Source organism: Alternaria atra (genome assembly GCF_907166805.1).
Source record: "Alternaria atra isolate CS162 genome assembly, contig: 21, whole genome shotgun sequence".
Taxonomy (NCBI): Eukaryota; Fungi; Ascomycota; class Dothideomycetes; order Pleosporales; family Pleosporaceae; genus Alternaria; species Alternaria atra.
The window spans coordinates 1119895-1142632 of NW_025091319.1; the positions used below are offsets into that span (position 1 = coordinate 1119895).

Sequence of the window (22738 nt, forward strand, 5' to 3'; positions counted from 1 at the left end):
ACATTCTGTGACGCGTTGTATTCTGCCAGCTTCTTCTCTAAACGTTGAGGTAGATCTAGCGAAGGCTTATGCTGAATCGACGCACGATACGAAGGAGGCGGAGTGATACTTGCACTGCTCGGGGCTGGGATGTAGGGCGCTGAGAGTCTGGAGACGGATGACATTTGTGCCGTGTGCTGAGGCTTGCTGTGAGAGTTGCGAGGAGACACTCGATGGACCGTATGCCGTACAAGATCGAAAAGAGTCGTCAACAGACGTTCTACATGGCGAGCTTATCGATGGAAGGCCTTCCCACGGAGGTCGGGCGGCTAAAACTACACTTGACGATGAGCTCGATAAGGTACTACAGCTACCATGGGTTGCAAGCTTATCAGCACCGAACTACAGTAGACCCAGCATGCAGACATCTTAGATAAGGGACATCGAGCCTCTATACAACGTCAATTTAGCGCCAGCAAAATCAACCGCTGCAGCGGATTCTTTTTAGCGCCGCGGCACAGCTTTGGAGTTCGGCGGCCAGGCTCGTGATAGACGGCACCATGCCGCATGTTTAGTAAATGTTCGATGCCTTCGTCGGACGAGGCGTGGCTAGTAGAGTGCGAATTGAGGTGTCGTTGTTGGTGGAGGAAGGTTCGCGCATCTGTCGCGTAGCTAACGCGGCAGGAATGTCATCCACCACGCTACCGCAACCGTCTCACACGCGACGGCCCACTACGTCACCAGTCCTCGGACAGCATCGTGATGGTGCGTGAGTTCTGCGTTTTCTGGTCTGTACCTTTAGTACAATTCCTGGCTCATGAATCCATGTGTTTATAGATGAAATCACGCGATTGCTTTCGGAATGCAGTTCAGTCCAAGGTGTGTAAAAAAGGACAGGAGCTTCTTCATACATACGCAAGCTCCAAGAACTTTGGAAAGATACTCGTGTTCACACACCCTTCGATATGGTTTCTTAGTCCTCTCAGGGTTCGTATTTTATCTTACAGATCGAAGCAACATGACCGTGACCGACCATGCTATATATGCTTGTATTGATCAGCGGCCTCGTTTCAAGAGCATGTTGCGTGCATGCTAGCTAGATATTCCGTGCCTAAGACTCAACGAGATGCTATCGTAACATGAGGTCAATTGAACCGCTGCGAAGTTCGGGCTCGTGGACGTATGTGTCTCTCAGACTATGCTTTTTTTTTCTTTGCAATCCTAAATGAGCGTGTGTAGCAAGTAGGCATCGACATCAACTCTGTCTACAAAGAGCATTGTGACTTGTTGATAAGAAACCAAATGGATGCAAAGCAGCAATGTCATAGGCTTCTTCGGGAGACCACCAAGACCATGTTTCAGCGCAATATCGCACGTATCTTAGATCAGCATACAAATTTCTTTGAGAGTGTCGCTGGCCTTACAAGCTGGATCGAGAGTAGGGGAGGATCAACAAGCAACAAGCAACAAGCATCTGAACCGTGATTTAGGTGCATTGCATTGTCGCGACGCAGGTGAAATGTGCCAGGCTTGCGCACATCCTGGCCAAGTCGAGAATGCAGAAGCATCAGGGGTTTCGATATGGTTGACATGCGGGTGATGGGTTGCGCCGAGAGCCTACCAGCGGAAGTAAGCGTCTTGACGTCGATGCTAACCCCGGGCGGCTCACAGGCACTTGTTATTGGCTACAGCATTCTTGTGTCGCCCTGTCTCCTTCACCTCCAGGATGCTATTATACTTGCTATGATATCCCAATCGAGGCATAGACTAGAATGTTTAAGCATGTAACACAATTCTCCTTGGGTTTATGGATTACTACGGCACTTGTGGTAACTCACGACAATTGTAGGTCTTGCAGTTCGCCCGGGTGTTCGTCACAAAAGCAACATCAATAGCGCGACAGCGCGGCAGTCGCAAGAAAGACAGTTTCATGCACATTCGATTGCAACACGCCCCGGGCCGATAGTCACATCATGCTAGGTGAATTGGGCATGCAACCTAGACAAGAACGATATCACTCCAGAACATCATTTCAGCATGTGGCTTTCTCCTCTTGAATCATACTGTATTGAATGTCTACAGAAGCCGTGCAATGTCACAGAAAGCGTAACGCCGGTAGAAGTCACGTGTGCGGGTAACGTGTGATTCGGTCGCGAAGCCGGTTCGATGGCGCAAGGTACCAAGGATGTAGAGCCAATCGCTTCAACTCCAGGGGCAAGTCCAAAACGCCGCCAAGCCACGTCACAATTCCAACACCTTTCGATTGGTTAGAAAGCGTTCTGGCGTCGTGGAGGATCTAGGAAAATTATAGGTAAGAGTTCAAGACTTACAAAAGTCGTGTGTTTACGGGATCGCCTCGTAGAAAGCCCTGAGAGCCCTACAGCGCTTCGGATGTGATAACTTAGTGTGCCGACGTTGTCAGGGCCTTTTGAGTTCGTCACGTCGCGTTGCTGGGTTTCCATGAGGCCCAGCCTAACGCCTTGTGTCCTCATCACGTCGGTCTTTGCGTTTCAGCTTGCCGTTTCTGTACCCCAGTGGTCATGCTTTAGCACCTTTCCCCCAATGATTGCACAACGTCCACATTGCATGAGCAATGTGTGTGCTCATCCCATGCACCCTGCGTCGCGTCGCTGGCTTCGAAGGCGGTTATCATCGAGAGGGCCACTGCGGGTTGAAGCGCCGTGGATGGGTAGTGGAAATGAGTCCGTTATGTGACGCACCCTCACAAGCGTTGCCTTAGATCCAGGACCTTGGATAAATGCATCGATACGTCCCATATTCCAGGTAGCATCTCAAGCACAAGACCATCTCTTCAGACACAAACTCTTTCTTGGCCACGCCAATATTGCCCTCTTCACTAGGCAGTCTCAGTTCCTCCTCGACCCAGCAACACAACGAAGTTCTACGCACAACGACCACAACCGCCATCATGCACGCACGCGCCATCATTCTTGCCGCAGCTATGGTGCTTCCCATCATAGCAGCACCTGTACCAGCACCAATCAGCAGTGTAAGTATCACCAATGCCCAAAGACGTCGCCCTCTGTGGCTAACTCTTTGTAGATCAGTCCGATACCAACGGTCGAGCGTCGCAGCGATTTTTCTGTAGCAAACCTTTTCCGAGATCTCTTGAAGAGAGAGTCAGTGGTAGAGATAACGCATAATTTTGGTGAACCAAACGAAGGTGTGATTGAGACCAGCGTTGTCGAGGCCCGTCAAAGGATGGGACGTTCCGTAGGTCGTGGTGATCGCCGGGATGCTGCAGCTCAGCCTGAGCCCATCAAGTTCAACACCCCTGGCGGCCATCGACGAGATGCTGAAGCCGGAGGTATCAAGTTCAACACCTCCGGTGGTCACCGACGAGACGCTGAACCCATCAAGTTTAACACCCCTGGCGGTCATCGACGAGATGCTGAAGCCGGAGGTATCAAGTTCAACACCTCCGGTGGTCACCGACGAGACGCTGAACCCATCAAGTTTAACACCCCTGGCGGCCATTGATATGACTTCGAAGTAACGTTCTCATTTCAGTTCCGAGTAATCTTCTTTGTATTTCTCTTTTGTTTCGATTCCATACTGTGTTATAATGTACTCCGAAAACAGGACCAGCTCGGCCCGGTGCTTGAGGGAACCTGTCGAGTCAGACCGACCCTGTAGCTTTCTTAATACAACTTCCATCGATGATTAAAGTCTTCTCATTCCGTAATTCAGATCCAACCTGGTGGTGGTTGAGGTGGCCGTGGTGCGACTGGCGAGAAGAGATTTCCTGATATCCTCCATCCCATGTTCGGATTCAGCTTGACCTTGAGCTCTTTTGCTTTTGCTCTCGGTGTACCTGTGCTGGAGGACCGCGTAAGTTTGGTGCGCATGTCGTCAGAGACGCCGTACAACAATGTTAGAATGGCTGAGTTCTTTAGAACGCCGAGTTGTTCTTTCTCGAGTGCAGACTTGAATATTGTAGCAGCTAGAAAGATGAAGCTCATCATCAAGAGGCCAATCGGCAAGGTAAGCCACTCCCAACGCACTGAAATGTACGTTTCCCTGCTAAAAGACTGTCCAGTAATCATCTCGTTGCTTGGAGCAGAGCGTATGACGTTCGTCATCGCAGTCGCAAGCCTGTCCATGTGCTTCGAAACATTTGGTGCAAGCCAAGGGTTGTATTCGAGCTGTCGATTCCACGACGGCCCTGCCTGCCACGTCTTGTATCGCATGACGGGAACGGCAGACTCGTTCATCACTGTTGTATAAGAGGGAAAGATATCAATGAGTCCCTGGATGATCGACACTGCCGTAGTGTTCGACGCTCCGTAACCAGATATACTGTTGCCATCGGGAGTGGTGCCATTGTTTATGTTGATGTCTTGCAGGTAAAACATGTCCACAGAGGCTTCTCCCCCATCATCAACATAGGAGAAGGCTTGCCAGGGGAAATCACCCGCACTCTCATTGAGGTAAGTCTTCACAACCTCCTCTTCATACTTGCCGTAGTCGTAAGAGGATTTGATTGTCTGGACGCACCAAGTCAAGACACACTCTTGTGCAATTGGCCGAATGTTTCGATACACAGTATCGGGTAGACCTCCGCTTGCTGAAACCAGAAGAACATCCGCGATGGTGTTACGAAGATTCTTGAATAGGATGGAGCCGTCACCATAGAGTGGCTCTTTAGTAGTAATCGCGGTCAAAGGGAAGGCGCGCGTCGCTAGAGCTTCTCCCTTCACGGAGCCATTGGAGTCGAAGAGATAGCCCGACATCATGACAGGAGCCTCGCTAGTAGCGTTTAGGAAGTAACCACACATAGTTCCATTCGGATATGGTGCGTCCTGAGTAAAAAGCCCCTGCGTGTTCGCTGTCCAGTCGATTGTACTGTCCAAGCAAGCGTATGTGAGGTATTCCGATACGTCAGCGCATTGGCTACAGACACCTAGCGTCTCATACAAGGGCCATGTACATTTACTGGTAGGACATGACTGGGGAATATGTTAGCGTTTGTATCCCACGAGCGTTGTTCAATGTGCCACGTAGTCATCCGTGAATGACACATGGTACCAAGAACTCAAGAGTACGTTTCGACTCACCAGAGGAATCTCCGGGCGTGTTCCATTTCCAAAAGGGACGGGCTGTGTTCCATTGCCATAGGAGAACTTCTCGACCACATGAAACAAATCCGGGTCGTCTTGAGACATTTCGAACCCGTCTAGATATTCCACACCCGCATGAGGATCGTATCGAATGGTCCTTGGAATCTTGCTCGGAGTATCTTCCAAGGCCCAGCGATCGGGGAAGTTCACAACCTGTTGGAAGAAAGGATCGAGTGCCATCATACACAGCGTGATCATGGCACCTAGTGCCGCCAGTGCCTTGCCTTTGGTGCGTAGAAGAAGCAGCATGGATCCCCAAGGGCCACGAGATGCGTTATCGAAGATCTCGAAGTCCCACATTCGCTTAGAGTTCTGCTGAAACCAACTCCACTTCAATTGGCCAAGAGCTTCAGATACAGGAAGAATCAAAGCTGCTCCAGCCATTTTGGAAAGCACAGAGATATATGCGTTGAGTGTCACTCCCGTCCTTTTCTCCAGTGTCCAATTTTTGAGAGGGTCATCCTTGAAGTATATGAGAACACCAATGATTGAGGCCATGCAGAAGGCACTGAAAATCCAGCTGAGTAGTTCCAAGAGCCATCTCTTGATAATATTGCCTGAGATGCTGTACTGGTACAATCGTCTCTCTATCCTTTCAGCGATGTTTGGCTGGTCTTCGACGTCCTCCATAGGGGCGGAGACTTCGATAGAGGGAGGCTTTGGCGGTCCATTCATTATTCCAAGACCTGGATGAAGACTACTGATGGGGGTCTTCTCATCCAGCTGTGGTATCTGAAGTGAGTGCACGTTATCAAGGCGGACACGCGGGCGCTGCGTTGGGAAGAAGCGAAGAGTTGGTCGACGAGAGTCTTGCTGTTGTTGGATCTCTGGCGGTGGCTCAGGGATCGGCCAGATGATTGAACGATGACTGGATGTCTCAATTGTTGTAGTAGGGCTCGGTTCAACTGGACTGATCGGAGGTGCGTGGATATGTGCCGGGCTCAAGTGTGTCGGACGGTGTGGAGGCATGATATCTGGTGTAGTTGGCGTTGTAGGGGTCGTACCGTATGTCTTGGCTGTTGCGCGTTCATCACCGGTATCGAGATAAATTGGTATATCTGGAAACGACGGCCAGTGCATAGGGCTTTTCTGTGGACGAGACATGTTCGGGGTGTGACCTGATGTAGAGATCGGGTAAGGCATTACAAAGAGGTAAAAATGTGAATTAGAATACTCGAATGAATGAGAAAGATGATGAGATGCTGCTTCGTTCGAAATAGTAGTAAAGTGCCAGACTGGAATGAAGCTGCAGGCTCAGACTAGACACTTCCCATCACCATACTATAATAACGCCCAGTTGCAGTATAAGCCTCCACAAGCCATTTCCTTGATTGGAGTATGCTCGAAACATCAAACACTGCTGTTACTGCGGCGTACATGCAAACTATGCCTTCGTTCTGGAAATCGGTGCATTACCGAGCCAACGCACCATTCATGGCACGAGCTAGCCGCAAGGACCAGACCCAACCTCCCGAAAAGCATGCCAAGAGAGGCGGCTCAAGGCCGTTTCTAGGACACTTGCGTGCGGCGCGGGCTTCGGGAGCTGTCAGGCCGGAGCACCGGTGTGGGTGTAGCCGTACAGAGCTTGTGTATAACCGCTGAGGTGGCCGCATGGCTAGGCTAGCGTATGTTTTTGCCGCTGTAGTATTAAGTCATATGCAGCTAGGCGTATTCTTAGGTTTTTAGCCCCTTCCTGAGGTCACGTTTGGATGACGATGTGGCACAGTTGTGTAGGCGCTTCGAGCCTCATCAGACACTGTAGCCAATGCAAGGACGTGGTGGTTGGGGGAACATGTTGGATGTGCTAATCCAACGAATGGCGATACAGCTTTTTAACCTCGGAGACAATCGCATGAATTTGCGCGGGGTTGTGGCCGTGGAAACGGTTCAGACGACGATGTTTCGAAGATCTTTTTTGGGGGTTGCGATAGCGGGGTTGCGCTATCGTTAAGCGCGGAACCGACAACCCCACTTATTAATAGCGACCTATCAACATAGAGGAACATTTAGCCATGCGTCTATTTTCCGAATATTCCATATCGCTTCTATCGTGCATTTGTAGTATCGGTGCAAAGCATACAACACATGCATGCATGAAGCAAGCTTCACGTGACGGCGTCTGCTAACCATCGAAGCAGACGCGTAACAGCAGCTCTGTCATGGAGCTGGTAAGGCATAGCTAGGTACATTAAAGTGGACAGTGGTATGTCTCACATTACCTAGCTCTCCATCTACGTCCAACACTTCGCTTACTGTCTTGATACTACCGTGGCTTGAGGCTCAGTATGCCATTCGATGTTTCCTAGCTACTGACACGTATACCATGAGCGGCGTAAGCTAAATCCAGTCTGTCGGGTCGCGGCAATCGAAGCTTCGTTGCAGTCGTTGCGTACCCTCACTGGCCACAATTATGCCCGTCTCTTGTTGTTTCAAAGCCGCCAGATTCCCATTCGTTCGGGAGATTCTCCACAAGTCCCGATCAGTCGGAGATCAGTTGCCTGTAGCCGCCGTTCCTTAATCGGTGTCATGGTCGCATGAGAGAGCGAACTATTGGGGCATCGTATCGTCAAAACAAACTTGCAAATCCAAAGTGGAGATTCGCGCAATTGCTAACCCATCTCGTTATTCGAGGGGCTGGCAACGAGGAATCTCAGGCGATATGTTGCCGCCAACAAGTACAAGCTCCAGTTTGACATGTTGCTGCGCCGCGTGCTAAGCCGTAAAGCCGGCCAGCACGATGGGCAACGGTGAGAAACATGATGTCGAGCTGGTATGAGAGCCACGAGTTGGCTGACAGTGCGCAGCACCGGAATCTTTACTTTGAGCTACAATGACTATGAGAAGCTTGTATGTGATTGTAGAGGGGAAGACTGATTCATAATTCAAACATCCCGGAGAGATCGCGAGCAAGACTAGGTTAGGCTTGAACAGCCACAATTTGTGCATATTTATCTCCCACTACTCCTGTCCATGGACGTTTCATACCCACCAGAAGGAATGCGGCGAACACCCCAACGACATCGAAGCCCACTTCGTGAGCGCCAAATGCAACGTCTTTTGCAAGACCCGTTGAACTTAGCTGCAGCCACCACTTTATTCTAAACTTAGGCCTTCTTCTCTGGCGCCTCATGAAGCTCAGTGACGTTGCCATCATGTCCCATAACCTTGGCGGTGGTTGCAGCGAGCGCATCGCGATCCTCCTTCTCACTTTCGAACAGAAACGTGAGTTCTTCCAACGTCTTTCCGTATGTCTCCGGAAACAAGAAGTAAATGAAAACGATCTCGCAAGACAGCAAAGCAATGTACACAAACAAGAACTTCCAGTCAAGGTCTTGAAGTCCGATGGGGTTGGTAAAGGAACCCAGCATGACGGAGCAGCGATTGAAGAGCTGGAACCACGAAAGACCCTTAGTACGCACATAGTACGGGAAGATCTCGACCATGTATACATAGGTGAGAGCGTTGTAAGCGATATTGTAGGCGGGCTTGTAGAGGAAGATCATGACAAGAACGGCGTAGCCAGTCTCCTTTGATCCAGTCATCCGGTTACGGGCCTGTGCGATCGTCCATGCCGTATACACGCACAACAAGCAGCTTGCACATAGTAAGTACATCCTGCGTCGCGGGTATCGAGGTGTGATGGTCGCCATGACAAGTGCCATGACGAAGCCCCATGCTTCAGAGCCGACGTTGTAGCGCACTTGAGTGTGACTATCTTCGATACCAATCTTCTCCAGGATAGGTACGAGGTACTGGCTGATGAGATTGTTGCCACTACAGAGGAGGTACGAAGTCAGTATATGTTTCACATGCATTTCATAGTCACAGCTTACCTGTATTGGACGAAGACACCAAGCCCCGCAGCGACAAGGGCGCGGTGTCGCATGCCTTTCGACTGGAAAAGCTCAGCCCAGCCACGTTGTCGTGATTCGTTCTCTAGTTCCAGAGCTTTACGAATCTCTGCAATCTCAAGATGAGGTAGCTCAGCAGAAGCATCACCCTCTGCGTGGTACTTGATCAAGATTTCGAGAGCCTCTTCACTCCTATCTTTCGAGACTAGCCATCTAGGGCTTTCTGGTACTGTGAAAGCGAACACGATCTGTATAACAGATGGGGCTGCTTGGAGGATTGAAGGAAGGCGCCAAGACCAGTCGTTCGGAATAAGTAGCGTGCGCACAACTTAGATTTGGTGCCCAAAGTCAGTACATACCTCACACGTGCCTCATAGATAAGAATTCTTACCAATACCTGCTCCAAGTATGGAACCTACTCCGAAGAATGCGTTGAAGAGACTGCCGAGAAATTGCCGTTCTTTGGGGTGGCCTAACTCGCCAAGGAGGGCGGCACCGGATATGATAGCATAAACGATGCCGTGACCTAGAAAGATTCTGCTGAAAATAAACATCGCAACTGAATGAACAATAGTCAGAAATTGCTCTTATATTCATTATGGTGGAGATTGGGGTACTCACGGTTCTGTGACAAGCCCTGCATGACCGCTCCGATGATCATGATGGTCGACCCGAGGACGATACTCTTTCGCCTTCCCAAATGATCTGAAACGAGTGCTACGAGCGGGATACTTGAGATAGCTCCGAGGTTGTAGCATGCAACAAGCAATCCTAGTTGACCTCCTTTGGGATGGTTGAAGTATTCTTGCCAGTATTCGAGAGCTTGCACTAGGTAGCGGACGAAGAATTAGCACATTGCATGCAGGTGACACTTTAGCAGATACTACTTACTTCCGTTCATCATTGAGCTATCAAACCCAGAAGTAGACTCAATGAAAAAGCAGAACGGCACCAATAATAGGTAGAGACGTCGGAGATTGGGTTTGTTCCACCATCGTACTTTATCGGCAGCGACAAGGCGCTCAATGATGCCATCACCAGGACCTGCAACTGCTGGCGCCATAGCTGTCTGATAGAGCTGATATTCTAGGTCGTGGTGCTTTGATTTTGGTGCCCTGTATGTCACCTTCGCAACTTACATACTCGAAGCCAAGCACTTGACCGGTTCAACAGACCGTCGAACCGACCAGGGAATGAATATCCAGTATCTCTTCGCCTTGGCTTTGCGGGGTTTATGCCTGACGGTATGGTTGATCGCATCCTTCGAAGTGAAGCATGACCGTTGATCACAGCAAATACAAGTCCCCCTCTGAGCTAACGTACCATCGCCAAGTTGGGTCACATTCTGGTTGGATATGTGATGATTATGTCCTCAGCGCTACGGATAAATATCGTGTCATACGAGGCTCCGACGTCCAACAACACCGGGTTCAACGTCGAATTCGTGCATGTAGATGTGTGTACAAGGCTGGACACAAATGACCCGATGCCCGACATACTCCCCAACGCTAGCCGAGTTCGGCGCGGTCCGTGATACAACCGGTAAGGTTGAATGCGGGGAATTTCTTCTGCCGGATCCTCCACACGTTCTCTGTCATCGTTGAACTCTGCAGTTTTGCGAGTCGATCGGCACCTCTGGTCATGGTGATGGGCCGGGATGGAGGCTGGTTCGGGGTTGACGGTTAGACGTCCGGGCGCAAGTTGAAGTGTTGCATCCTCCAGCAGCTGATTTGCAGATCGCGACCAAAGCGTGGGGGATTGTAGTGAGACGAATGGGTGTTGTAGCTGCTAAAAGTCGTAGTTACATTTCTCCTGTATATAGTTCCAAGCTGCGAAGTGGCTGTTTAGTCGAAATGATGACGAGAGGGGCTGGACGCAGGCAAAATTAGGGGTCGAGCACAGATCACCAAGCCACACTTTCCGACGCTCTGCAGCGCGTCATCGCATCACCCACGATCCGACGATGACTGAAGCGGTGCGCAAACTCGTCCGACATACTGGTACACACACTGATGTCGCAGCCTGGGGGTTCAGTTGAATGCCATCGCATGCGAGAATTGCAGATCGAAGAAGTGCAAGTGCGATCGAAAGATGTCGGTAACTATATACCAGCTACGGAGCGTCAGCTAACCATCACAGCCCTTCATGCACTCAATGTCGAACTTCATCGCTGCCATGCCATTACCAAGAGGGCGGTAAGAGAGGCCTTCCAGCTGCATATATCACTGCTCTCGAGAAACGGCTTGCAGATACCGAGGCTGCACTCTCCGCGACTCTCATCGCGCTCCAAACTCAGGACACAATACGATTGACTGGAAGTCGCTTATCGGGCGCAATATCGCAAGCTGCACAGCCACAACGCTCAAAGGCCGAAAAGCTTGAGGATTGGAAGCGCCTGCCTTTGCAAACAGATGAGCAATTGGCAGCGTGGCTTCAAGCACGGCATCCTGACAGTGCAGCTCCCGAAGCATCTCAATCGGGACCTAGCGAGCCCGTCCTTGGCTACCAAGCCTACAGTACACTTAGGACAAGCGAGAGGCGTCCGGAGGGTAAGGCGTACCCACATCGGGAAACGCTCGGTGTTACTTCGACATCAGCGTCAGCCGTTGAGCAACTGAGAGACTGCGACATGCCTATAATACCGAACGTACCACGAGACTCATACGTACAATGGCGAGAAAATTACTTCTGAATGTCAGTTGGTAGTCGCTAGCAGCCCCGCTTGCTGCTCAGTGTCAAATCGTGAAAAACGAACAATTGAAAGGCGTCCACATTATTGTTTCATGCAGTCGAGCGAGGGGAACCTATTACTGACAGTAGGATGCCGTCAAAGGCCTTGCGGCACTACCAATGTAAAATGTTTCGAAGATGCTCTAGGTTGCGGACTTCACAACTGGAAAGATCCAGGAACGACGCGAACCGATCTCCGTTACGCGATTGATCCCTTCTACTCGACTTTGAGAACACTATCAAGCACACCGCACCTCTTCACCCAACTCCGCGCTCGCTTGCCGTAGATGTACATTGGAATCGTCGCCAGTGTGACCGCAATAGTAGTTCCGCCAATAACGTAAAACGCGTCTCTTACACCCTGTACCACAATCCAGTCATTTGCATAGAACGTCAGACCAAATGCGAATAGGTTCTTAATGAAGTTCATTATGGCAAAGGCCTCGGCGGCTTGCTCGCGGTGGCAATCGGAGACGTAGGTCACTACTGCGGTGGTACCCAGCTGAACACCTAGGTTGATCAGGCCCATGCAGACAATCACGGGAATAGGCCATGGGTCTTGGTTGTAGAGCGATTGACCCCAGGCAAAGAATCCGGTTGCAGTGAAGATCAAATAAGTGATCATTACTGGTAGGCGAAACTCGGGTTCTATGAGAGCTGTTAGTCGCTTGAGCTCTTAATTTAGAGAGCATGAGACTCACCGAAAGTACCGTTGTTGCGCGTCGACATGAACTTCGCCACACCATCGATGATCGGTCCGGCTACCAGCGTGGCTAGTAACGACGCTACGAACGACGAGACATTTGTTGCGCCAACCGCGCTTACGGAGAAATTGTACGGCGGAGCGGAGAAAATCTGCGACAACGTGATCGAGATCAAAACTAGCCAGGATATGCATATGGTGAAGAGCAAGGTAGCCCACATGACGACAGGGCTTATGATCAACACAAAAGGGCGCAGAAACGTGCGCCAGAAGGATACATGGTCCCAATAACCGGACCATGGCATAAGGGTTTTGATGTATGGGTCCGCAGGCTCCGAAGAGACGGATGGATGGATCGCATGGTCTTCGATACGCTCAACAGCCTTCTCTTTCTCCATCGCATCGGTTTCTACAGTTTTGGAACTTGTATCAATGTTGATAACGTCGTGGCGGTGGTACGCGGATTCGGGCATGAAGAGAAAGACGAGGAGCAGCATGACGACGAAGGCACCACCCATTGCGTGCATTGCGATGCGGTAAGAGCCGTATTGAATGACGGATCCAGCTGGGTTTGTTAGCTTCAGGACGCGAAGTCTTAATGATATGCCTCACCAATTGGACTCGCTAGGTTCTGCGCACTGTGTTAGCTGGTTGTAACGCAGCATGCATCCAGTGACTTACAATACCACCGAGGACACCAAGATTGAAGATGGACATACGAAACCCGCGCTCGTGTACATGCCAGATGTCTCCGACCGATGCTGGGATGAGTGCCTCGAACGGTGCTTTGAACGTTAGCAACGCTCTCCTGGTATCACATATCCAATAAAACTCACCCATGCACAACCCTTGGATTGCCCTAGCCGCTGCCAGAGAAGGAAAGCTAGTGGACTCTGCGGCCCAGAAACACGACACTGCCAACCCCAGCGTAGTTATAAGATAAACCGGTCGTCTCCCAACTTTGACGGCTAGCGTGTTGCACAAGAGGCTGCCAAATGCGATGGCGACGATACAAGAACCATTACAGCCTAGGAAATGATGGAACCATATGTTAGCTTGGCACTTGCGATGCTGTAGACGTTGGGCATCGAGCTCACCTAGTGTAAACCTCTGTAATGGTACGTTGAACTGCTCCGCCAGTGGTACAAAAGCCGGCGTTAGCAGCGGGCCGACGGCTGTGAAGTATATCATTAGCTCAGTACATGGTGCTCGAATATCACGAACTTACCTCCTACACAACCACATCCATACGCAATGACGACCGTAAACTGTCCAATCAGTACGTGCGTCCTATATGGTCTTGCAGTGGCCAACATACCATCTCCTTCTTCCATCTTGGCCAATTGTACGGATCATTGGGTGAATCAGAGGGTTGCGGCACGAGTACAATCTGCCCTGTAGAATCGTGCTTGAGCAGTCCACGGTCAACATCAGTCGTGATCTCAAGATCAATGCGACCAAGCTCGCTCAACGGGGCGGTTCCCGGGACATGTTCGAGTTTGTAATCTTGCAAGATACCCAGAGGCATGGTCGCTCAATCTTCGCGTATTCGGTTACGGTAGCGACGATGAATAGGACGATGCGCAATCTAGATCTTGCAGCAGATAGATGGAAGATGCGATCCTAAAGTGTTGGAGATGCAACGGGCACTATAATGTGGGGGATGCGCCATCCCACGGCAGTTGTTCTGGGCCATGGGTAATTGAGTCGTCGTGTGCGGGGAAGGATGCGGGGGTTAGCTTTGGGTTGGCCGCTCAAGTATCCACTACCTCAAGTCGCAGACGACCAGCATGGCTCGGTCTGATGCCGCCGATGGAGATACTGGTAAATCGTGCCTATCCTGGATGAACAACAGGGACAGGAGATAAGAGATCGACAGCGGCTCTGCCATTAGATTCAGACTATTTTTTCCTGGGAATATCTACGCATTTCCCTCGAAGTGACCGAACTTGCGTATGCGGTCCAGATTACCAAGTTTGCATCAGTGACCATCGACGCCGACGATACTTGGCGTCGACTTTTGATGATCATTCGCTTGTCGCGGTGCCAGCCTGAAGCGAAACTGCATCAGCCGCAAGTCAAGTTCCGTATCGGACAACAACCGGGATGCAGCTCCACCAGCGGCTCTCATTTCCGCAATATGATGCCAATCCTGGCTTCTACCGACCACTACTGTACATTCTCTCTAGCTCGGCGCAGACCGCATCGGTAACCTCTTTCGTTGAAGCTTTGCCCCCAAGATCGCGAGTTGCAATGCCTCGCTCAGTGATGGTTTCCACACTCTCCATCAACCTCTTTGCAGCTTGCTCCTCGCCTAGCCATGCTAGCATCTCAGATGCTGTCCAAAAGGTTCCTACTGGATTCGCGACACCCTTGCCAGTGATGTCAAAAGCTGAGCCGTGGATTGGTTCGAACATGGACGGATTTTGACGTGTGGGATCGACTAGAACACTTAGTACGAGCAGTGAGCATTGCATGTGGAACGGGTAAGTACGTACGATTACTGGTAGGAGCAATGCCAATGGAGCCCGCCAATGCGGCTGCGAGGTCGGAGAGGATATCCGCATGCTTGAGGAGTCAGCGAAACGCGAGAAGTATACATGTTTAAATACGCACCAGGTTGGTTGCCACTATCGTGTCGAGGGATTTAGGATCAAGCACCATCCGGCACGTCATGGCGTCGACGAGCATCTTGTCGCACTTGACATCAGGAAAGTCCTTCGCAACTTCAGCAGCGATCTCATCCCACATAACCATTCCGTTTCTTTGCGCGTTACTTTTGGTAACGACTGTTATTTGCTTTCTTGGTCTGCTCTGGGCTGTTTCGAAGGCGAAACGTATCAGGCGTTCTACACCATGGCGGGTAAAGATGGACACCTCCGTAGCGGTCTCCCACTTTTGACCTTTATGCGATCGGCCTCCTTGTCCAGCATATTCACCTTCGGAATTTTCGCGAACAATTACCCAATCTAGGTCGCCATGTTCTGCGTTTCGCAAGGGTGATGATGTTCCGCGAAAGATCTTGGTGGGGCGCACGTTCGCATACTGCTGGAAGGTCTGGCAAATCGCAAGCCGCAAGCCCCAGAGGGAAATATGATCAGGTACGTCTGTTGGTGAAGTCAGCACATTGATCCACAACGTTTAGGGTCTTGTACGTACCTGGGGCGCCTACAGCACCAAACAGAATTGCGTCATGCTTCTTGAGCTTTTCTAGTCCTCCATCCGGAATGTATTGGCCAGTCCTCTTGTAGGTCTCGGAACTCCAATCGTAGTCTTCGAATTGTAGGCCAAATGTGCCATCTAGTTGCGCAACCTTCTTCAAAACCTGGACGCCAGCATTGACAACTTCGGGACCAATCCCATCGGCGCCCATAGTCGCAATAGAGTGCGTGCGTTTGTTTGCGCTAGAGGACATGTTGTAAATTAGGTGCAAAGCGACGATTGAGAATGGGCGTGACGTCACGACAGAGAGCAGTTGAATTGGTATCTTGCAATACTCTATGCGTACTGCCTTTTAAGTCGTAATACTCCGGACTAAGAAACACCATCTTCAAACTTCTTGTATCTCCAATGTTGCGCTGTTGCGGCTGATCCCGCCACTGGTGTGCTCCATTTAGGTAAGTGCGGGGAAGAGGCGGAGAAAGAAAGTCCGACGCTTCGTCGCCGATGCCCTAAGCGCAGTACCTACCTGATACTGAAGCTTGCTATTATGAAAAGTCCCAATGCTGTTCCTGGTCGAACCAAAAAGGTATATCGAAACCAGAAAAAGGGTCCAAGCCGCTAGAGTACTCGAGAGATGATGCGTTGGCGCCTTCCGCTCCAAGGAAGACATTCCAGTAGCTGTCATTCTCACCAAGACCATTAGTATTTTGAGTCAGGTTACCCGTTGCAGTAAAGTCGAATGCTGTATTATATGGCTTGTACCATGGTTCATGATGAGCAGCGGCGGCATTCGACATTTGGTCACTATCTTGAACTAGAGTATCATTACTGGCAGGTAAGAGTGGCTCGTGCAAGACCGAACGTAGGCTCGATTCGCCCTGATCAGTGATGGATGGATCTCCGGGGGCTTCGGTTCTGTGCCTGACAAGAGCCTGAGCAGGCTTGCGCAACATTCGAGCCCGCAAGTCACGAATGGCTGCTGAGCTTGCTTCAGGCCATGCGCTGCCGCGTCGTGCAAGGTGTTGAAGTACGTCGAGGCTTTTATCTGCGAATCTTTGATACATGAATCAGCGGGGATAGAGTCTTTCTGATGGAATCTATTTACCTGACGACAACGTTATGAGCGATACGACTTTCGTGGGCAGCGTAGAACATGATAAATGTACTAATCCATACAGCCCATGTGCAAGAGGGCCACATCAAAGCTAGGGGATCATAGATCGCTCCGGCGCTGAGCTTGGTCTGGACAGCGCTGTGTAAGGTTGTAATGATGCTACGCGCAGAATTGATGCACTGCTGTAAGGCAGCGTCATAAGCGACATCTTTGCGAGAAGTGGCCAAGACGGGGCGATACAGCGAGATGATCGACTCATGTCTAAGCAGTGTCAAAACTACGGTTGCGTAAGGAGAGGCTGCGTATTGGCTATCCGGATCAATATAGTCCTCAACATCGTTCCACCACTGAGTAAGCTTAGCTATTATTGATGTCGCTCGGTCAGGATCGTTCTGAACGTAGTGTAGTGACTTGTTGCGCAACTCGATGATTTCGCCACGTAACCTGGCTTGCTGGGCGAGAAGATGTAGCATGCGGAGTTTGACACCTATGAATTATGAGCTATACCACTAACACAACACGAACAAACTCACAAGGCTCGACATGCGTCTGCTGATGATGTTCCGCTAAGGGGAAGCAGACATCGATATCGTCATCATGCAGGCCGAGTGGAAGGCCCATAGACTGGCAAATGAACCGATCGATGGAATATAGTGACCAAAAGACGCGTTGCCGAAGTTCTCTCGCACTCGACGTGAAGGCTGGAAATCTAGCTGGACAGCGATGAAGGCCTAGTTGCACGGCCATACGCATGATTAGCCCTCCTAGACGGGAGGCTGCATTCAAGCGGAGCATGGACACTAGGAAGAGCTGCACACTGAGAGCGGCTTGCAGCGAAAGTATAGTTGTGGGATGTGATAGGATCGCCCGGAGACTGTCGACAGCAGCACCATACGACGGAAAGACGATACAGGCAGGATATTGAACGCTTTCAAGCCCCGATGATTGCCGATGGTCTGCAAGCGAGATGGACATGATCGACCGAACTATCACCACGTCGAGGTCTTCCGAAGCATCACGTTCGGGGAAACCGTTCTTTGCATAACAATCGAAGTACTCTAGGACGGTCGGGGCGTGCACGAAGGGGTAGAGCGGGTGCCAATTGGCAAAATAACTCCCAGAAAATGCGACAAGGTCTTGAAATGATATCTGAGAGGTCTGATTGGACGCGATTTCAGCATCTCGCCATAGCCGCTCAGAAGAGTTGGGTTGCACTAGAGGTAGATGATCGTCTTCACCTGGCACAATATCGCTCCCAGGCGTTTCGGCGACAGCAGGCACCGCGGATGGTCGAATCGCACCATACACCGACCTGATGAAGAAGATTCCACTGGCACTTCCGACAAATCCAGGGAATTTGTCGTCTGGGACGCTGCGCATCAAGCCAACTTCGCGAGCAGGCTGTCCCGATGTTCGTCGTCGCTTCGAAGGTCGATGTTCTTCCAGGGGAACGTCGGATGGCGAATACCTATCCTGATCATGTTCCATGACTGCAATCGCGCTCAGCGATGTCGAAGAACGAGTCGAGCGGTATATTTGATGATCGTTGGTGCTGATCTGATGTGGTTGTTGAAAACACTTGTGTAGTTACATGGGGGCGGAAGCGCTGATAGTCAGGTTGTACGCCAAAGATGCCTACAAGCTTTATTCATTGCATGTAAACACGTTCCCAAGCACACGGTTTGCATACCTGAAATGACAAAGACGTGCAAGGCGATCACAGTGGAGATGAAAACGATGACTGGGAGTGGCTTGAAATTTTAGGTCCAAGCGGCACAACCATGCGAACCTCGGCGAGCTCCTGCGGCTGACTTGGCGTGTATTGCGCGTGCCTTTATCATTTCCTCGCGACTCCACGGATGGCGACGCCCAAACCATGTCTTCGGCGATTCTCGATGCCTCTGCTGGGCGTCAGCTGCCCACTAGAGTCAGCAATGCGTGTGAGAGGTGTCGACGCAACAAGAGCCGAGTTAGTTCCGCCCTTCCACAGCCCGTCACGCGCGCCATCGACTGAGTAAATCGAAGTGCGACACATCTCGCCCTTGCGCGCTCTGCATCCGAGCAAATGTCGAATGTATCGCAAGCAATGTCGAGATTCCAGGCCGCGCGCCGAAGAGAAAACGCACTCGGGGCCCTTCTCGTGAAGCTTCACACGAGCAACCACCAGCACCGATTCAGAACCATGACGATGCGCATCAAACAATAGATACGGAAATCAACAGTCGCGATGAGAGCAGGCGTGCAAGTATCGCAGAAGGTGAAGCCAATTCAGCAATGGATATTGCACATCAGATCTACCGACTGGGAAGCCAGCCAACATTGAAGCGGACAACATCAGCCATACCGGGTGGTGACGTATATGGTAGAGCCCCAGCATCTCGATTAGATCGTACACAGAGGCGCCCTATAGTGGCTATCCTCGGCCATCCTTTACCGCCCACCGACATGATGCGTGCGTTGTTAGAGGAGTATTTCGACTCGGTTCATTGGTTTAGTTTGGTCATCTACGAGCCAAGGTTTCGGGCAAAATTCGATTCCATCAAGGACGGTCATGCCTACCCCTCGCAAAAGTCATTTCTTCTCCTCTTGTCCACAGTTACTGGGATGGGAGCGTGGTACAAATCTCACAAAAAAGACATGGATTCGGACTTCCCAGACGAAGATTGGTACGCCTGGTCGCAATCACTCATCCAAGGCGCGGGCTCTCAACTTACTGAATTGATGGACCAGAGTACGATCTCATCTGTGCAGACGTGCATTCTACTCGGCTCTTACTATGTCTATCATGGCAAACCTAATCTATCCTTTGCGTTACTAGGTGCAACCATTCGAACGGCGCAATCGATTGGCCTCCATCGTCAGCCGCTACGGGGTGACTCTCACTATGTCGAGGAGCGGAAAAGAGTCTGGTGGACTATATATACATGGGACAGGTAGTGTACCTTTACCTGAAAGTGCAGAGAAGTCTACTGCTTAATGCGAGCTTCGTCGTAAGTCGTAGGGTTATGAGCTGACGTGTCCAGATTCGCTTCTATTACATATGGTCGGCCTATTGGTATAAACGAGAAGGACTGTAACACAGTTCATCCAATCGACGTATGCGAGTCGCCGTACTTCAAACCAGGAGATCCTCCAGAAGCCGACCTGACGATATGTTACTCGTCCTACCAACGAGAGCTGAACAAGCTCTACCTCATTGCGTCACCTATCATCGAGATCATTTTCGGAATGCGTGCTGTGGGACCCAATGAACGGCCTAGTGGGCCACAGTACACCGATCAGATCATAGAAGTGACGGAAAAGCTTTGGGCATGGCGCCGACGTCTGCCGCCTCATCTTCTACTCGACATGGCCTTCGACTGCAGTATTGACCAATCTCGCACTGCGCGCGTACACCAGCTACAGGCGTTGTCTCTTCAGCTTACATTCGACAACCTACTAATCATCTTCAACCGCCCATTGATCGCGAAGCAAGTGGACCATCTTATCAGGACGCAACCGGAAAGTGCTCATAGTGTTGCATTATCACCAGCAAGTCTTACGAACGTCGGATCACCATTCTTTGCAGCCCATGAATCCAGCCCACTAAACACAAGCCACATGTCAAGCACCGAGCAATGGTGGCACGCGGCGTTGAGAACTTCGAAAGTCACCGAACTCCCGCGGCTTTCTCAGCTAGCCACTGATAGCCATTTAGTAGCTTTCTTGGCCATAAACTTGTTCAATTCCGCTATTGTCATGGCCGTCTTAGCATTGTCCGATCCACTCTCGGACAGAGCACAAGAAGTAAAGAGGACCATTACGCGAATATTTCGCTTACAAGAACTACTCGGAAAGAAGACACAGCTTTCGATGCAGAGCAATATGGTTCTCAAGGACGTCATCCAAATGTTGTTGCGTAGAGAAGCAGATGCTATGTTTGGAGAGAGCGACATTACGAGATCGCATGCAGGGACAGCGTTGATGTCTGTCGAAGACACCCTTCGTCTGCCGACGCAGCTACCACCCAGCGGACACTACAGACCTCAACACAATACAGTAGACAGCATGCAACGCGTTCACGAGAGTATGGCATCCGTACAGAGAGGTAAGCTGTTGTTGATGCATTCTCAGCGAGCTATAAATCGTACTGACGGCGTGCTCTACCTAGTCTTCCCTACTGGTCTCGATGGCATCTATCGTGACGACACTGCTGACGCCCAGCAATGGAGCGCTAACGACGGTAATGCGAGTAACTTACCTGGCGGACATAATGTGGACTGGTCAAATACTGGCACTCAGGACTTCAATCTCGAAGGAGAATTAGACTGGATCAGCGATGACAATGGCATTGATGCTACTGGCAACGGGTTATATTGGTTCTGGGATTCCGTCTGGAATGAGCCTCAGCTCTAGCTGTCGCTTCGCGAATAGCCTGCAACAGGCTCCCATTTTTCTGAATCAGAACATATACATCCGCACGATATGCAGTCGGCGCGTCATAAACTAAAGCTTTGGAAGATCAGACGTGTGTCTCGGCTGCTCGACACAGCTCTCCGCAAATGTCCTATCAATGCCAGGTCCATATATGAGCGACTTGATGCCGACTCTGTTTGCAACATTGGCAAAGGCTTGCTCTGCGTCCGAGAAGGCGAAGTCATGAGTTATGAGGCTATGTAATCGAACACGGTTAGAATCCAACAGTTGAATGGCGAGTTTGTAGTCTCCCGGTCCGTATCGAAAGCTTCCCTTGAGCGTAGCTTCTTTGTCGCATATCTGGCCAATAGGGAATGCGATGCTCGGAGACCCAAGCCCAGCTTGAACGAACACTCCACCGCGTTTCAGTGCAGCTACACCGCAGTTGATACATGGCTCTGCTCCTGTTGCGTCCACCACGACATCAAACCCTGTGTCCAGCCTAGCTTTCTCCATGAGCTTCTGAGCGTTGGTTTCTGGGAACGCAGCCTCCATCATGTATGTATCGTCGGCGCCGAACTCGGTAGCAAAGGCCAGCCTGTTGGCTACCGCATCGATAACGATGACTTTCGCCGCACCGAAAGCCTGTGCCACAGCACAGCACAACAAGCCTATGGGCCCGGCTCCAAAAACCGCGACGGATTTCCCTTGCAAGTTCCCAGCGAGTCCACAGCAATGTACGGCTATGCTAAGCGGCTCGACCAAGGCACCCTCACGGAACGATATGTGTGACGGCAGCTTATAGCAACATTCTTCGGGTAGGCAGTAAAAGGCCGATAAGGTGCCGTCGTAGGGAGGGGTAGCAGCGAACTGCATTGATTCGCAGAGGTTGTAGCGGCCACCGCGACATGTCTCGCACGTGTTACATCCTACGCCTGGTTCTAGTGCAACTCGATCGCCTACGGATAGTTCTTTGACTTCAGGGCCACAGGCCTCGACGATGCCTGCAGACTCATGGCCGAGTGTAATGGGGGATTCAACGACGTATCGCCCTATACGTCCATGCTGCCAGTAGTGTACCTGTGTCGCCGTCAACGTTAGTCAATACAGTACAACAACAAGGAACATTACATACGTCAGAACCACAAAGGCCGGTAGCCACAACTCTCACACGAACATGCCTGGGGGTTCGAAGCTCTGGAACTGACCGATCTTCATATGAGAATTGCTTGGTAGGGCTCAGGACGAAAGTCTTGTTGATTGGCGCTGTGCTTTGATCCTCTGGCGACGTCAAAGACATATTCTCGGCGAAGGCGATATTGGAATCGTAAACATCAGCTGAGGAAGATATGACTTCAGACATAGCTTACGGCAGTGTTTGCGGCGTATTTTCCCCATTACATCCTCCAGATTATATCCCGGTCAAGCATTGGTATCCGATAACGAGTGCGAGTACGTTTCGGTTCCGGCGGGTCATGCACACTGCTGACTTTCGGATGCGCAGACTAGTCGGGCCACTTTGCTGGCTCAACATCGGTTCCGCGGATGTTAGCTGAAGCGCTTTTGATTGGCCAGCACGGCTCGAGCGCTGATCGACTATTCGGGTGACACACTAGTGTACGCCGACCAAATTTCTTCGCTGCAGGTCCGACCCTACGACCGG

General features: G+C 50.9%; 9 protein-coding genes across 9 annotated transcripts; 3 read left to right on the forward strand and 6 right to left on the reverse strand.

Annotated features, from left to right (window-relative positions):
* Positions 1-2908: 2908 nt before the first annotated feature.
* ALTATR162_LOCUS804 (uncharacterized protein) lies at positions 2909-3480 on the forward strand (the record flags this gene model as incomplete). Its single annotated transcript, XM_043308398.1, has 2 exons — positions 2909-2989; positions 3043-3480. The coding sequence occupies 2 exons, from the start codon at positions 2909-2911 to the stop codon at positions 3478-3480; spliced, it is 519 nt and encodes a 172-aa protein (XP_043164333.1).
* Positions 3481-3686: 206 nt separating this feature from the next.
* Positions 3687-6224, reverse strand: ALTATR162_LOCUS805 (uncharacterized protein; the record flags this gene model as incomplete). Its single annotated transcript, XM_043308399.1, has 2 exons — positions 3687-4949; positions 5058-6224. The coding sequence occupies 2 exons, from the start codon at positions 6222-6224 to the stop codon at positions 3687-3689; spliced, it is 2430 nt and encodes an 809-aa protein (XP_043164334.1).
* A 2000-nt stretch (positions 6225-8224) lies between these two features.
* On the reverse strand, positions 8225-10034 carry ALTATR162_LOCUS806 (uncharacterized protein; the record flags this gene model as incomplete). Its single annotated transcript, XM_043308400.1, has 5 exons — positions 8225-8894; positions 8954-9219; positions 9391-9530; positions 9593-9799; positions 9863-10034. 5 exons carry the CDS (start codon positions 10032-10034, stop codon positions 8225-8227), a joined length of 1455 nt encoding a protein of 484 aa, XP_043164335.1.
* Positions 10035-10934: 900 nt separating this feature from the next.
* On the forward strand, positions 10935-11663 carry ALTATR162_LOCUS807 (uncharacterized protein; the record flags this gene model as incomplete). The annotated part of the gene is made up of 3 exons (XM_043308401.1): positions 10935-10999; positions 11035-11064; positions 11111-11663. The coding sequence occupies 3 exons, from the start codon at positions 10935-10937 to the stop codon at positions 11661-11663; spliced, it is 648 nt and encodes a 215-aa protein (XP_043164336.1).
* Positions 11664-11918: 255 nt separating this feature from the next.
* ALTATR162_LOCUS808 (uncharacterized protein) lies at positions 11919-13932 on the reverse strand (the record flags this gene model as incomplete). Its single annotated transcript, XM_043308402.1, has 7 exons — positions 11919-12349; positions 12403-12969; positions 13017-13035; positions 13086-13189; positions 13241-13579; positions 13633-13672; positions 13723-13932. 7 exons carry the CDS (start codon positions 13930-13932, stop codon positions 11919-11921), a joined length of 1710 nt encoding a protein of 569 aa, XP_043164337.1.
* Positions 13933-14563: 631 nt separating this feature from the next.
* On the reverse strand, positions 14564-15819 carry ALTATR162_LOCUS809 (uncharacterized protein; the record flags this gene model as incomplete). The annotated part of the gene is made up of 4 exons (XM_043308403.1): positions 14564-14847; positions 14903-14972; positions 15021-15511; positions 15564-15819. The coding sequence occupies 4 exons, from the start codon at positions 15817-15819 to the stop codon at positions 14564-14566; spliced, it is 1101 nt and encodes a 366-aa protein (XP_043164338.1).
* A 292-nt stretch (positions 15820-16111) lies between these two features.
* Positions 16112-18168, reverse strand: ALTATR162_LOCUS810 (uncharacterized protein; the record flags this gene model as incomplete). The annotated part of the gene is made up of 3 exons (XM_043308404.1): positions 16112-16619; positions 16672-17167; positions 17214-18168. 3 exons carry the CDS (start codon positions 18166-18168, stop codon positions 16112-16114), a joined length of 1959 nt encoding a protein of 652 aa, XP_043164339.1.
* A 960-nt stretch (positions 18169-19128) lies between these two features.
* On the forward strand, positions 19129-21075 carry ALTATR162_LOCUS811 (uncharacterized protein; the record flags this gene model as incomplete). Its single annotated transcript, XM_043308405.1, has 2 exons — positions 19129-19433; positions 19704-21075. 2 exons carry the CDS (start codon positions 19129-19131, stop codon positions 21073-21075), a joined length of 1677 nt encoding a protein of 558 aa, XP_043164340.1.
* Positions 21076-21165: 90 nt separating this feature from the next.
* Positions 21166-22438, reverse strand: ALTATR162_LOCUS812 (uncharacterized protein; the record flags this gene model as incomplete). Its single annotated transcript, XM_043308406.1, has 2 exons — positions 21166-22155; positions 22211-22438. The coding sequence occupies 2 exons, from the start codon at positions 22436-22438 to the stop codon at positions 21166-21168; spliced, it is 1218 nt and encodes a 405-aa protein (XP_043164341.1).
* Between the last annotated feature and the right edge of the window lie 300 nt (positions 22439-22738).